This window comes from Cervus canadensis, chromosome 27 (genome assembly GCF_019320065.1).
Source record: "Cervus canadensis isolate Bull #8, Minnesota chromosome 27, ASM1932006v1, whole genome shotgun sequence".
Taxonomy (NCBI): domain Eukaryota; kingdom Metazoa; phylum Chordata; class Mammalia; order Artiodactyla; family Cervidae; genus Cervus; species Cervus canadensis.
The window spans coordinates 32,889,691-32,905,825 of record NC_057412.1 but is presented as its reverse complement, the minus strand read 5'-3'; the positions used below and the strand labels follow the sequence as shown (position 1 = coordinate 32,905,825).

The window sequence follows — 16,135 nt, the reverse complement described above, 5'->3', positions numbered from 1 at the left end:
AAAACAACGACAAAAAAGGATACTGACGTGTCACTGTCAGCTACAGCAAATCAGCCTCCAGTAAACAGACCAGGTATCCCCTGCTTTGACCACTGAATTACTATGAATTAAATGTGCTTTTGGATGTTCTCAAAGGCCTGGTCAAGCTTTAAGTGTCATGAACAAATTTCAACTCCTCTAGATCTTTCGCTGGACAGAAGTACACACTTCCGCAAAACTGTTTCTAGGCATCTTGGTGGTGGTGGTGGTTTAGTCACTAAGTCAAGTCCAACTCTTGTGACCCCATGGACTGTAGCCCGCCAGGCTCCTGTGCCCATGGGATTCTCCAGGCAAGAATACTGGAGTGGGCTGCCATTTCCTTCTCCAAGGCATCTTAGGGCCCTCCATTATATCCTACTCTGACCTTTATGTCAGTAAATTTTAACAGGAAGTTAAAATTTTATCCTAATTTGGGGCCTAAAAGTTTGTGCATCCACATATCAAATTCCAAGAGATTATAACCCCAAGACCACCACTAATGACTAGAACCAAAGACAAAATCTAGATGCAAAAAAAGTCTTTTATACAGTAGGTTAAGTGTCTTTTACTCATTCACTCACCCATTCACTTGGACATTAGGTCCCACTGTGTAGCCAGCTGTGGGGATTCAAAGGAAGTAAAATATAGCTATAATTCTCAACTGCGCTTAGTCACTCATTTGTGTCCAATTCTTTGTGACTCCATGAACAGTAGCCCACCAAGTTCCTCTGTCCATGGGATGCTCCAGGCAAGAATACTGCAGTTGCCATTTCCTTCTCCAGGGGAATTCTCATTTAGTAGATCAGAAAGATTTCACATTTTTAAAGGGTGACTGAAGGGACATACAGATTGCAGCCTAACTTGAACATTACACATTCAAAAATTCAATACTGAACATACCTACAGGTAATTTCTGCCCATCCCGAGCATCTTCCTTTGGTATTATTTCTACAGTATTTGACAGCAATAGAACAAAGAAAACGTGAATAATTTTAAATTTTATCCTTTACTAAGGATATCTATCAATTACATGTTAAAATGATACTTCAGACTTAAAGAAGAAAAAACCTAAACAAAGCACTGTTCTTACAGCAGACTAAAGGGATTTCCCTCCTTTATTAAGTTCTTATTTGGGGATGTATCAATTTGTACCCTTCATAAAGGCATGGCACTAAAAAAAAATTACAAAGATCAGTCTTTTCCTCCTGTTTCCAAAATTTTGTAAGTCACCCTAGATGATCATGAACTGAGTTAAAGTTAGTACCTCATCACAACATTTCCCAGATGAATTTTTTCCAAATGACATTTCTGTAAATTAAAATTATTAAATAAATTCAGATTCAGCAAGCAGCTGCTGGGTGATGAGAATTTAAACTTGAAAGCAACTGTGTAATCTGGCAATCTAATCTTGTAACTCAAATCCAATAAAACAAATTAGAAGTGAAAAAAATTCTAATAATTTTATGATGTGGGAATATATCTCAATACATGTTTAATTTGGGGTATTGGTCACCTAATATCATTCAAGAGAAAAAATTTATTTAAATTAGAAACTGGGTATACCTTTTATAAAATTTTAACAGTATAATAAATGCTCTATAAAACTGTTAGCTGAAAGCTTAAAGAAAAAAGTCTAAGAACAGCACTTATTACCCAAAATACTTCACAAAACGTTGCTTGGACAATAGATAACTCTGAAAAATGTTCGTTAAATATTTTAAAAAGCAAATTAAATTTTTCTCCACCAGCTAAATTTCTGTACTTTTTGTATGAGAATGTCATTCAAGTTTCTAAAATAACCGGACTTTAAACATCTCTAAAATATGTACTTCTTTTTAAAGCAATACTGTCATAAGATGCATTTGTAAAATTACCTAGATTTAGACAAAAGTAACTGAAAAAGGGGAAGCCTTGAACACTATTAATTTTTTCCCCACATGAACAAGTACAGATAGCAGTAGAATACCCACTAAGTGAAAATATTAACTGGTTTTTAAGGCACACTGTTAGTTACAACATCTGAAGTGAGATTTATTTGACGAATTGCATGAAATTTTCAGAATATTTGCTGCAACTCAAGTAGAAAAGAGGCAAGTGTTCACATAATATGTTAGCTTGTAGTCAAGAAAGACATTTCAACTAAAATATGTCAGCCCCTCAATATGAAATCACTCAGACATTACTGATGTAGTATTTGGATGAATTTCTATATAGAAGATTTTTCAGACTGACACTGTACTCAGTGCTTCAAGGGCTAGGTAAAATTAGTTCTCTTTTGCTCAGCAGTGCCTAACTTCCACTAGATGAATCTTGGTCTCCAATCCCACTGTCCAATGCCTGCCTTACATGGAGTTGTACTTCACCGGACCACATAAAGTGTTTACATTATAAAAGGCTTCCAGGTCACTTGGTTCAAATGTAATAGCCGGTTTCATTAATCTTCCAGGAGCAAGGGAACTCTCTCCTATAATTCTCAGGTTGATAAATTTTATTTTCCAAGTATTCTCCACAAAAGGGCAGCGGATGAGTCCAAAAATTTGTTCAAAAATGCCCAAACAAGTGTTTCCTCGGTGGACAGTCCCAGCAACTCCAACCATAACGAGACCGTGGGGAGAAGCAGCACATTTTAGTCCATGGGAATCTAGGTTGGGACTGAGGAAAAGATATTCCTCTTTCACTAGTGACAGCAGACGAAGGCTCACAATTTCTGCTCCATGGTAGTCTATCACATTTTGTTCAGATGTGTTGTAATAAAACCTAAGCTTGACATCGTGCCAGAAGTGCTGTGGCCCCCACTCATCTTGAGGTGGTCCCAGAAGAGGATTCTGAGAATTCAGAAGTTCAAAGAACCACTGACAGAATTCTTCACCTAATCGACGAAAATCAACCTTTTCGGCCTTTTTTTCTTCTTTCTCCTGCTGATTAATAAAACCAAGGTTAATTCTCATATCTATTTTCTATCGAGGCTATTTCAGAGTTAAGTTTTAACATACTAGTTATAGCAGAAAGAAAATGAACCACCTATGAACTCAATGATAGGACGTTCTTTCTCACAAAGGGGAGGCCATTTAAGAAATTCTCAGTTTAAACTTCTGACACTTCTAAGAAATTAAGGTTCAAAACCAAGTCTCTTAAAGTATCAGCATGAATTAAGTCAATAATAATGATTTACATAAGCATATGCCTGTTTTATAAAGAAAACAAGGCCCCCTAATTTGAAGTCACATCTATACGATTTCAAAGTCAACACTCTTCAGTACATTAAGGAAGCCCTAGAAGATCCTTTCCTAATGTGAAGGCAAACATCTCTCACTTAATTTTATCTGAGTGTATAGTTTAAAAACTTCAAGTTATCTAAAGGGTCAATAGGTATTTAAATATTCACAGAGTATTTAAAATGCACAGTGGAAATACAAAGAAATATGAACAGCCAATGTCAGCTGGAGGAAGTTACTAAAACAGGGACTTTTTTATAGATAACAAAAATTTCTTTCATTTTTGCAATTTAATGCCAAAGAAAGTCTTCAAAATAAGAAAGGGCTTACAACAGCATTCTTTTAAAGAAGGGGAAAAAAAAATTAGAGAACCAGAGGCTAAATTAAAATTAAATTGACCCTGCATTCTATCTTGTAGAGGGGCATGGCAACCCACTCCAGTATTCTTGCCTGGAGAATCCTTTGGACAGAGGAGCCTGGTGGGCTACAGTCAGAGGATCACGACTGAAATGACTTAGCATGCACGCATGCAGTCTATCTACTGTCTTTAAAAATCAAGTCTCCATTTGCTAAAGGGCTGCAAAACATTTTTCCCTCACTAATCAACAGAATATCACATACACATTACTTAAAAAAAAAAAAAGGTTCAAAAGGTAGGGGATATATGTATATCTATGGCTGCTTCATGTTGAAGTTTGACAGAAAACAACAAAATTCTGTAAAGCAATTATGCTTCAATAAAAAAAATTTTTTTTAATACTTTGTCTTAGGTGCTTTACTGCTCTTCCTTTAGGATGCAAAAGATACAAAGCTAAAGTTATAAAAAATAAACATTAATTAACCATGTCACCCCAGATCTACGATTATCTAAAGATTCTTACACAGAACTATGGTTTAGGATATCACTATGAAATCCGTTTTACCTGTTCAAAGAGTCTAATGTCCTCTGTCTTAACTGGCTCTGGTGTTTCCTTCAATTTTGGTTGTAACTGGTTTTTCCAGTAATCCTTTGCATGCTGAATAAGATTGTGTTTTTCAGTAGCTGGAGGTATAATAACACCCTGTGTTGCCAAATACTTAAATATGATTTCTCGGTGGACTTTTCTTCGCCTCAAAAGTTCTTCTACACTTTGACTGTAGACTAATATTGCACGAATGGCATCTAAAAGAAAATTGTAAAGATTAGCAGAAAATCATGAGTCATTTGTAAATTTGTCCAGGGTTAGCAGAATCAAATGATATTTTATAAACTCTTCTCATGGCATTATTGCTTTTGTATGAGATGGTTATCATTTTTAAAAACCAGGAAGTGGGTTGTCAGGTTTTGGGTTTAAAAAAATTTTTTTTTAAATTTCCCTACCTAAAATTCCTCCTTCCTTTTACTTCTTATAAGAGATTGTGAATTTAAGCATTTTAAGGAATGGTTGTATTTTAAGAAAAAAACTGAATTAGAGAAAAAAAAATTTTCTTTCTAATAGGGTCAATAGACCTACATTCATTTACAATCCCTAAAAATAGACAAAATTACAATTCTTCTCAGTTCAATCTCCTTACTCTACAAATAATGAAAGTCAGGGATACATGAGGTATCAACAATCATACGTGTAAGAAGTGGTAGAGCCAAGACCATCTCTTTTTTTAATTTTAAAGAATTTCTGTTAAGCAGACTAAACATTATTTTTTACATGTGTGAGGTATGAAAGTAGTGAAAGTCATTCAGTCGTGTCCGACTCTTTGTGACCCAATGGACTATACAATCCATGGAATTTTCCAGGTCAGAATACTGGAGTGGGTAGCCTTTCCCTTTGCCAGGGGATCTTCCCAACCCAGGGATGGAACCCAGGTGTCCGGCATTGCAGGCAGATTCTTTACCAGCTGAGCCACAAGGGAAGTCCAAGAATACTGGAGTGGTTAGCCTATCCCCTCTCCAGGGGATCTTCCTGACCCAGAAACTCAACCGGGGTCTCCTGCGTTGCAGGTGGATTCTTTATCAACTGAGCGATCAGGAGAGCCCGTATGAAGTATACAGAATGGCAATAAAATGAACTCCTATATACACACAACATAGTTTAAGACATAGAAATAACTAGTATCTTTGATCCTCATTTTAACTTTCCCTACATAATGCTATTATCTCTCTCTCTTTACCTTACATGGAGATACTCTCCTAACTGCTATTTATCATTTCCTCGATTTTCGTTCTTTCTGGCTGCCCCTCGGGGCTTGTGGGATCTTTGTTCCTTGACCGGGAAGCCTAACCACTGGACCACCAGGGAATTTCCTCAATTTTCTTTATAGTAGTACAACACAACCATGTTTCCCTACAGAATATAGTTTGGTATTTCTTTGAATGGTCTATAAACCTAATCCATCACTATATTACTGTAATTTTAATTTTTATTGTTTCTGAGATTAAGCTATGTGGATAAACACAGCTGTAGTCAATTGATTTTCAGTACTGTACCTAAGGTAATTATAGACTATACCACAAGACATTTACTTTTGTTTTGTAGACTTATGTGTATCCAAGTACAAATACTATTGCTTTGAACATTCCCACACTATAGGTGAACGTGACTAAAACTGTAATAGATTAAAATGCTGAATATAATTGATGGTGGATCTAAAAGCAAACAAGAAATCAAACTACCCAGTACAAAAATGTCTCCCAGCCCAGAAGGGCAAGAAGAACGATCATCACCTGGAGCCTGTTACAAAGGTAGAATTTCTGGGCCCGCTCCAAAACTACTCAATCAGAATCTGCATTTTAACAAAATCCCCGAGATATTCATGGGCACATTGAAGTTTGACACTCAGGTAAGCAATCTTCCATTTTAGGAGGTAATATCAAACTTGTTTTCCAAAGTAGTAGCTCCTACTTACACTCCACAGTAGTTGTCAAAGACTTACTTCACAAGATAAACAATATTTGAAGTTTCTATGTTTAGTTTTTGGAAATTTGGTACATATAAAAGAGACCATATATTTTGGGATTTTATTTCACTGCTTTGTAAAGATGTTGACTATCTTTTCCTATGCTCTCCCCCCACCACCCCAGAAATGATTTGTCAAATCACCTAACATGTTTGTATGGGGTAGTTTAATTTCTTGTTTGCTTTTAGATCCATCATCAATTATATTTTAATCTATTCATCAATAGTGTTAGAAGGTGATTACCATGTAAAATATATAAATGCCAAAGAACTACATTAATTCTAAAACTGTTTTCAGTCTAACGTCTTAGAAATTTATTTGGTGTCCATGGTTCACTTTCAAATGAATGATCTTAAACGGCGAAAACGTAAAAGGACTCAAAAGAGAAAGGCAGTTATAAAACGCAGACTCTGATACTTAAGTCATAAGCTAATGTAAGAGGCAGAAATTTTCCCATTTTAAAGTAAGTTTCAGCAAATTTAAAATAAAACTAGTCAGGTAATATACAAACTGATAAATGCTTAATGCTTAAGCTACTCATTACAACCAAACAATATTTGTAACCCATGAAATCTACTCTACCGAAATGTTTATTTGGCTCTGAAAGTAATGTAGTCCTAGTACGCAGAATCATCTCTGGAAAAATGTGGATCCAAAGAGAGACATGGATTCAAACTATCTGCTGCTCTTTTATCACAGCAGTTGTTTTAAACTCATAAAGCAGCAGACTGATAGTGTTTATGATCTCTTCCCCAAGCTCAAGAAAATAAGCAGCAGCTGACACTCCTTCCCTGAACGAAACTGAAAAAGGAGAACACCCGACTTCCCGAATTTTTTTTTAAAAAAATCACTATTCACGTACCTTGAACTTTCGAAACGAAACAAGCAGCAATTTGCTCATAACATTTAAAGGATTAAAACCTGGAAAGCAGCGCCATTTTCAGCCCACCATTTCCCCCAGTGCTTGGCGAGGCGGGGGTGAGCCGTGGTTATGAGGCAACACAGCAGCTACAGTGGCCATGATTTCCGCGGGTTCCGCACAAGTGCAGTCGCGGACCGGCCGTGAGTGAGACCTACCACGGCCTCCACTCACACCCTCCGGCAAGCTGGCGGCCGAGTGAGGCCTGAGGAGAGATGGCCACCCTTTGGGGGGTGGCGGGTGGGGACTACCCTTACCTTGACGGTCCTCAGGCTGCACCAGACGGTTGGTGATAGTGTCGCATAGGGCCATGATCTCGTCGTTGTCCAATAGGCTGAGCAGGTTACGACAGCCCTCCATCTCCGTGTAGCTGAGCCCCGTCATCTCGACCCCCAGAAGGGGGGAGAGGACGCCGCCAACAATGTCGCTTCCTTAGGCCCACCGGGCCGGCGCCTTGGCAACAGAAACCGGAAGTGCCTTCCGGGCCGTTCGCCTCCAAAGAGCCTCGGGTATTCCAGACCCGTGGGCGGAAGTGGTAGTAAATGAGGGACTCAGGAAACTCTGTGCTCCGATCGGTGGTTCCGGGCTGCTGGGAACTGAGAGAAGTCTCTCGCATCTCACTTTAGGGAAGCTCCGCGTTTACACTGGAACGCCGGCATTCCACAAGATAAAACGAAACCCTCAATTCCTCAGGAGTCCCGCCTCCAAAAGAGCGCCTGGGAGGCCTGCGCAGTACAGGTGCGTGGAAAGCGGGCGGCGGCCCCCGCGCATGGCGAGCTCCCGTGATGCAGCGGGGCCGGCCAATGGAGGCGTCTCCTCCCCGCCCGCGGGCCCAGCCCCTCGGCAGCGCACGAAAGTTATCTGTGGCCACTTGAGAGTTGGGTGGTACACCTGTAGTTTGATATTAAGTTACATAATTGTGTGTTGAAACAATCTGGCGTTGTTTAACATTGTACTTGGAAAAGTTTAGGAAGAAAATCACCTACCCTATGCCACTCCTGCCTGCCTTTCAGCTTAACTCGCCAACAAGCTGGGGTCCGCGACTGCTTCTCTTCTGATCCTCGCCGGCCTGGCTTTAGTCGAGGCTACATCGCGAATGGTTTAAGGTTGGGGACTCTGGAAACCAGATTGCCAGGATTTTATTCCGTCATTTATTAACTGTGACCTTGAGCAAGCTCTTTGGTCTCCCAGTTTTCTGTCTCGAAATGGATACAGTAGAGATACCTACCTGATGGGGTTGTTGGGGCGGGGGAGGAGGGTGAAGAACCGTCGCGTCTACAAAGAGCCCAGTATGTGTTAGCTCTTGTTATCACTGTTAGTGTCAACATTTACGAGGGAAACTTCAGGCTTAAATTCACTGTCACTGCCTTCTGTCTCCTTCCGTTGTTTTAGCCAGTTTATTTATTAACATTAATTAGATTATTGCCAGTTAGTAACTGAAATGTGCACACTTGCATATCCAGATAAGCAAATTTAACTTTTATGTAAATATCACAGCTAAATATCAGTCAAAACGTACTGTGAATGTAGTCTTAAAGATAAGGCATTCAAAGCATATTTAAACTGACTTGCCAGTGGATGTCATTTAGGGTACATTTTACTTATCAGATACCAATTCTTCATTTTTCATTAAGCACTGATCGCCTACCATGAGAAATGACACAGACCCTTCTCCGAGAAGCTTTTGGGAGTGTTGCAGATAAAGAGATAAATGCTCACAATACTGGTGCGGAGCCACATGAAAGACATGCTCAAACTGTGTGTGTGTGTGTGTGTGTGTAACGTATTTACTGAGCACTACTTTCTCACTTTCACTTGCCAGGCACTGTTTTTTATGCTGGGAGCAATTACAGGTCTTTTGGAGCTTGCATTTTAGTAGAAGGAGACAGAAATGCAATAATGCCAGGAAATTCTATGGCGAGAAGTCAGAGGGATGGAGGAGAGGATGTTGCTATTTTATACAGGCTGTGAAGAAAGGTTTCTCTAAATGACACTGAGGGAAGATCTGAAAAAAGTAAGAGACTGAACCACAGAAGGGTGTTCTAGGAAAAAGCAGCAATAGAGGTTCTGAGGAAAGAACAGAATGCTTGGCATATAGGAAAGCAGGCCAGGAGGCTGGAGCAGCTTGTGCAAAGAGGCGGCAGTAAGAAGTGAGGTTAGAGCTGTAGTCAAGATTGATCTAGAGCAGGGTTTCTCAACAGAGGCATTATTAACATTTTGGCCAGGATAAATCTTTTTTGTGGGTCTGCCCTGTGCATTATAGGATGCCCAGCTGCATCCCTGACCTCTACCCAATGGATGCTAGCCTTCTTCCCTAGTTGGGCTGCCAAAATATCTCCTTAAATATTTCTTTGGGGGTGGGGTGCAAAATTCCCTCAGTTGAGAACCACTGATACAGAACCACCTGTCCAAAGGTGCTTTCTAAGATGAAACTGTTTTGCATCTGTGCTAATATAGTAACTGTCAGCCGGCCAGACATAGCCATTGAGCTCTTGTAAGACAGCTAGTGTAATTGAATCTGTGAATTTTAAATTTTACTTGAATTTTAACAGTAACTTGTAGCTAGTGGCTACTGTATCAAATAGTGCAGTCTAGAGTCTTACAGCCCATTGTAAAGACTTTGGTTTTTATCTTTTACCTCAGTCTGCATTTTCTATTCTCAGTCTCTCCAGACTAGTCACAGTGGTTTTCTTGCTTTTTGTGTCTTAAACTTACCATGCAGGTACTTGCCTTAGAGCCCTTGCTCTTACCTGGCACATTCTTCCTTCCTTCAGAGGTCTGAGTGGCTTTCTTTCCCTTACTTCATTATTTCCCCTGCCCAACAGTTATCAGAAGTGCTATCATCGTCTCTTATCATCCTGTTTAAAATCACCACCTACAATGCCATGCTTACTTATACGTCTCTACCTACTTTTCTCTATACCATTTATATTGTACTTTTGCACCTCCCCCCCAGTAGAATGTGAGTTCTGAGATTCAGGGATTTTTATATATTTTTTTTCTTTTTCATTGTCTATTAACAGAGGCTGGCACATAGTATGCAATAAATATTTGTTGAATAAATGAATGAACTGTAAAGCCATTGGAGGATTTTAAACCAAGGAATGGTATGATCTGACTTGTTTCAAACTGGATCATTTTGGCTGCTGTTGTCTAGAACAGACTGCCAGAAAGGCAAGGATAAAGGCAGGGAACTCAACTACAAGATTAATACAATAAATAGTCCAGGTGAGAGTGGAAAACATGATAACAAGTCAGGGATGACTGGCAAGTTTTGGTTTGGGCAACTGGAGTTGCTATTTACTGAAGAGGAAGACTGGGAGAGAGAGGTTTCAATAGAGAAATCCAGAATTATCAAGAGAGATCTGCTTTCTGGAGAGTGTACTGATGCTCAAGAAGATTAAGCAAAGAATGAGTGAAGCAGAAAAAGTACAGGTGGAGGGAGCTGCAGTGAAAAACGCATGGAACAGCATGGCTGTTTTTGGCTAGAACAAGGACAGTACAGGAGCCGTAACATGAAAAGAAAGTAAAGGCAATAAAATTTTAACAGGAAGGGCTCAGCACTAGGCCCTTCAGGCACTTAATTCTTAAACTTTCAAGATTGGCTCTCCCCTTTTAACAGACAAGGGAGTCTGAATTCTGTGGGATGGGCTTAGTTGCCTTAAAGCTATTATGCTAGAATTTAAATATATTTGATCGCACATCTTTGAGCTCTTTTCATTAAACTACATTCTGGTAGTTTCACTGAATACTTCATGGGGAAAAATTTTTTTCTAGATTAGCAGATTTGGGGTATAAGAGCTGGTAAAAATATTCATTCATTCAACAGTAGTTGTTTAAAACCTATTAAAGGTGACTTCCTTAAATGCCCTGGAAATTGGATTTCTAAGAAGGCTCTATACATTTAATAGTTTAACTGCTAGGGAAATATAAAGAACCTTGTTGATTTAGATCTGTGGTTTTCAAACAGTGTGTATCAAAACCACCTAGATGACTTAGACAGATTGGTCCCTCAGTTGATAAAAAATGTAGCATTTCTGTTTTCTTGGGGGCAGGGGCACAACCACATCCTTGTGACTTACGGAATCCTTTGAAAGTGCCAAGTCCTAACCACTGCACTGCCAGAGCAGTCCCCCAAATTTAGCATTTCTAATAAGTTCTCAGGTGATAATGCTGCTGTTCTGGGGACCACACTTTTAAGAATCACTGCTAGTAGAAGAGAATGAAACATCAACCAGCCCTGTCTGTACCAGACTTCATCCTTTGTCTCTGAAATCACTGATCCTCAGGCAAGTCTAACCCTTTCCACTTGGATATTATCAGATCCGCTCGTGCCCCACATTTGTAGGGAAAACTGCATGCCAGAATGGAAACTACATGACATGATTTTAGGAGGAAACAGCAGATTTTTCAGTCCCACCTCTGCATTTATTAGCTATGTGACTAGTCAGGTTATTGAACCTTCCTGAGCTTTCTTGTCTAAAAAGCACTGCTGCTAACCATCTTTGGGTTGTTTTAACAATTAGAGGTAACATACATAAAGTAAGCTGGTACACAATAATTTTTTCTCCATTTGCAGTACCCAAAAATAAGGCATGAATCTCTCTCCCATTTTTAGTATTTATTCCAAGTAATACTGGATTGACTCCATTTCAGGTATCGATGGCTATACAGCCCAAATTTCTGGCCTCATTATCGGCTGACTCTTGAAATCAGTATGAATTTTAGGCTATGAAAGCAATCTAACTCATTTGTCTTGGAAATGTATTTAATATTCAGTTGCTTCCCAGCATTCCTCAAATTTCAGAAAAGAAAAAATAGAAAGTCGAGATAACCCCAGTAACTTTATATCTAAATACCTCAATGCATTTATTTAATCATCTAAGATCATATGACCAGGAATCATAGATGGTGAATCCTAGATCTCAGCTCTGGAATGCTTTAATAACTTTCTCATAGTGTTTTTCAAAGCATAACATTTGTAATATTTGCAAATCACTGTAATTAACAGAATATCTATTCTTTCATTTGCAGTGCTATCATCACATCAAAGAGCTTCTCTTTCTACTTCAGCCCTCACTTTTCCAAGTTGCAAATTATAGCAAAAAGTATAGGAGGTCTACCTTTGTTAGTGAGCCAAAAGAGTAGGAGCCCTCATGACCAAGGACCTCACTTTTAGGTACAGATTACTGCCTTAAACATGTTCCCATTGAGGTGCTTCTGTAGGAAGCAGTTATCATAATGTGCATCTTATTTCAAAATGACTTCACAGTCTTTAAGTTCCACCAGAGGTTCTTCATCTCTGAAGAAGTACCAATGTAGATCAGTCCATCCACTGTCCTGGAGAGTTCTGACATTTGTCTTCCATGTACTAAGTTTGCAGAGGCTACTATTTCATACTGAAACTACTTACCTGAAATAACTTTAGTAAACAGTGTTCTATCAACTTGTAATTCCTGCATATGGAATTAGTTTAAACAATGTCTAAAAATATCTATTTTATATAAACTTTTAGAGTTTTCTGTTTTCCATGTATTTTAAAATCACTCAATAATCTGAATATAGTAATATTAACTGAAATACCTCATTCTCTTATGAAACATAATATAAATTTCTTATTTAACATTTACCTTAAGCCTAATTCCTTTTGAAGTAATGTGCTACATAAAACTGAACACTTCATTACCAACAAGGACAATGTTTTATTGAACAAATCTATGTACAATACAAAAAATTTCTTGAAATGAGACACTATTGTTGATTTATTGCAGTTCAATGGCTCAGTTTTAATTTGTACTCTTATAAAATGCAAAGTAAAATAATTTAATGTTCAACAAGGAAGCACAAATTTCCTTTCTTGCTGAATCTGTAATACCTTTCACATATTAACAATTCCAAAATGCATATGCAGCATTTAGTCATTCTGAAAAGGTGTTTTACAGTACCAAATAAATTAAAAAATAAACACTACCATTCTTTTTAGGTTTTTCACCCATACTACAGTTTGAACCAAATATGAAAGGAGTACGGCTGTACTTTCAAGTGTGATTTGAAAAGAATCACAAGTTTGATGTTATAAGTTATCTTTTCATTATATAATTGGTGGTTTAAAAGAAAATAAAAAATATGGCTAAAGCCCAAAGTACCAGTGTCCTTGTCCACAAAGAGTCTCCTTTTCTATCTTCTCCATAATATCTGAGCAGCAAAGTTTCAGATTTGCTATTCTTTTGACCTTACTGAAACATAGCAGAAAGCTAGTATTTAATATTTCAATGGAAATTTTTATTTGACAATGAAGGATTGAAATCTGGTCCATGTAAGATAAACACATCCTTAAAATAGAAGGAGTAGAGAAAAAAAAGATTTTGAGGAATAAGAAGAAAGCTTCCTTGTCTTCTGAATCTCACATTAAAACTGTTGGAAGTTTACGCACCTCGTAAAAGCAAAATGATGTAAGTTTTATAAGGCATACATAAGAAAATGCACATATTCTTTCAATAGCAATCATTTGATAAGTAAAGAGGTTAGAATTAGAACAATGTGGTCCAACAGAATTTTATATAACAATCCCTTGATGTATAAACCAATTTGAACTCAGTCTTTCAGAAAGTTTTCCCTTAGCAAAACAAAAGTATAAATAAAACCTCAAATTAAAGACAAAAAAATAACATGTGGAATATGTTTAAAACATTTTGGTATGAACTACAGAATGAATGAAAACAATTTGCAGACATGAATTTATGTCAATAGTTACAACTTATAAAAAAATAAAAAGTTAAAAATGTGATAAAATGTTAAGCTGTGGTTTTAAACTTCTGGAAAACATACAAAGCAGAAATATTTCAAAATAACTTCACTGCCCGTATGAACTAGTTTCCAAAGAGGCTTTTTTAATACATGACTGAACTGAAATAGAACTCAAGTATTATATTTTAGTATCAGGAAGCATGGAAAATGTTTTTTTTCTTTATATCCTTAAAAGACATAAACATCTGATCAAGTTGTTTATCTTATGTTATTTAAATGTAAAATCCATAGCCTAATATAGGCTACATAACAAAACAAAAACCTGACTTGACTGAAATGGACTGCCGACTATAAATTGCATAGTAGTAAATGCCTGTGATAAATAAACTAATAAAATTGGGACATTATTTTAGATGTCTGATTTATCATGACCTGGAAATCCTAATTTAATAAAGTCTGGATCCTGTCCATGAAGAAAAGTCTCACTTCCTTAGTAGCTTCATTCAATAAGCTTTAATATCCCAAAATTTATAATGTAGGGTCTGATGAGATTATATACTTTGAACAAGAATAAGACCAGTTGGAATAACTGGAATATTTGGTTGACATATTTGTATGTTAATAGCTCTGTTTTTAAAGAATCTACCTTTGCAGCTTTTGTTCATCTTACCCCTGCTATAGATTAATACCCTATTAGGTAAAAGGAAGTCTTTAAGCTTCTTCTTTTAAAGACTATACAAGTGGAACACATCTGAGAGGGTATTTTTAAAAACTTTTTAAACAATTTATTGGCTATTAAGTTAAAATCTTCCTTAGGAAAATTACTGGTCATCAAAGAAAATAAATGCATCAATATATCTTACTGTGTTCTTGCTGTGCAAGTTTTTGTGTAAATATTTCCTTTTATATATAAAAATTACTATTCAGGCCAAATTTATCAGAAATAAATAAGAAAGCATGAGTAATATGGCTTATTTTAGAATAAACTCTCCTAATTGAATAAAACCAATGAATTCTTGACCTGATTCTTGGCTGCATGTTTTTTTTTTTTACAGCCAGTTATTTTCATAGGACTGTACTTAGATAATTCACATTAATGTCTAAAGGACCTTACTATGAATCATCAAGCAATGTCCTAACACTACTCTATATACAAATAGAAATATCCCAGTGTGCTTATACCATTATTCACATTGAAAAATTTGCAATTCAGTGTTTTCTTTCAACTAAGACATCTAAGACAGCCTTTAATGGTCTTACATTCCTCCCATCTCTCCCCAGAGTTACTGATAATATGTTTTCTATTGAGGCTGCTGCTTTACAGCTTGTTGGTATTATAAAAATGGAAAGTGGGAGGTTCTGTCAAGAGCTCATTAGCAAAGCACTATTGTTTTGTCTCCTGTTAATTTTCAATGCTGGCATGCCATTCACTGAACTCTGACCTAATCAATCCTTTGGAAACAAGTTACAATCTTTTATGGCTAGGATGGTGATAAGTCAAGTTTTATTCTATCAGTTTCTAAATAATAATAAACCAAATAGAAATGGTTCCTTGAAGCATGTTTGACCCAAAAGAAGGACAAAATCTGATTATGCATGACAAGAATCCTATTTGTAGAATACTGTAAATTGTTTATTGTAAACCATTCCTTCTTTTATATATATATATGTACATATATATATATAATGGGTTAGTCTTTCCCTTTCTGTAAGGCCATAGCTGGTTATCCTTTTTGACTAGTTGCCTAAACATGTTTCTCACATAAGCGAAACTGAACATGCTGCTATTGATCATCATCAACTTCTTTAAAAAAAAAAAAAAATGTGGTTTTTCTGGATAACTGGTACTTTGGGAGTTTTGTAATAACCCTTTTGGAGTCTAAACCAGCACATCTCCTCTGTGGGTTCATTCTAGAAAATGTGCTTTGTCTTTATCTTTAGTAATCCAAGATCGCTCTAAAATTAAGGCCATCAGGGAAATAGCAAACTGATGATGCATTTTCTTGTAGTGCTTTTTGCACACTACTGCTTGATCGACAGATCTTTCTGAAACATTTTTATCAGGCACCTGTAAAACAGAACACGTCTGTTAATTCATATTTTATAGATGTTCATCTAGTATTCTAAAGTTAGATTTCCTGTTTATTTATACCCTTACTCATTCAAAGAATATTAATATTAGTAGAAAAGCATGTTCTTCTTTAGCTCAGTTTGTTTTTCAATTATTTTGTTTTTATTATTTTTCTTAATTTTTGTTTTTGTAATAGAGGCTCAGCTTCACTTGGTTTATGTTCTGGCATGC

The 16,135-nt window shown here is 37.0% G+C and overlaps 2 protein-coding genes across 3 annotated transcripts in view; both read right to left on the bottom strand.

Annotated features, from left to right (window-relative positions):
* Positions 1-2,022: 2,022 nt before the first annotated feature.
* Positions 2,023-7,772, bottom strand: C27H3orf38 (chromosome 27 C3orf38 homolog). 2 transcript variants are annotated; one of them, XM_043448836.1, is made up of 3 exons: positions 7,344-7,772; positions 4,157-4,395; positions 2,023-2,933 (listed from the first exon to the last, which is right to left on the bottom strand). In XM_043448836.1, the coding sequence occupies exons 1-3, from the start codon at positions 7,468-7,470 to the stop codon at positions 2,361-2,363; spliced, it is 939 nt and encodes a 312-aa protein (XP_043304771.1). In that variant the 5' UTR covers positions 7,471-7,772; the 3' UTR covers positions 2,023-2,360. The 2 variants fall into 2 exon arrangements, with proteins under 2 accessions (XP_043304771.1, XP_043304770.1); XM_043448835.1 differs by having other exon boundaries at positions 2,023-2,936; positions 7,344-7,769.
* A 4,996-nt stretch (positions 7,773-12,768) lies between these two features.
* The window catches only part of ZNF654 (zinc finger protein 654), an 88,713-nt gene continuing 85,346 nt past the window's right edge, over positions 12,769-16,135 (bottom strand). Inside the window, exon 9 of the mRNA XM_043448833.1 lies at positions 12,769-15,901. Within this exon, the coding sequence (XP_043304768.1) occupies positions 15,894-15,901 (8 nt within the window). The 3' untranslated portion in view covers positions 12,769-15,893. The remainder of the gene's footprint in view (positions 15,902-16,135) is intronic.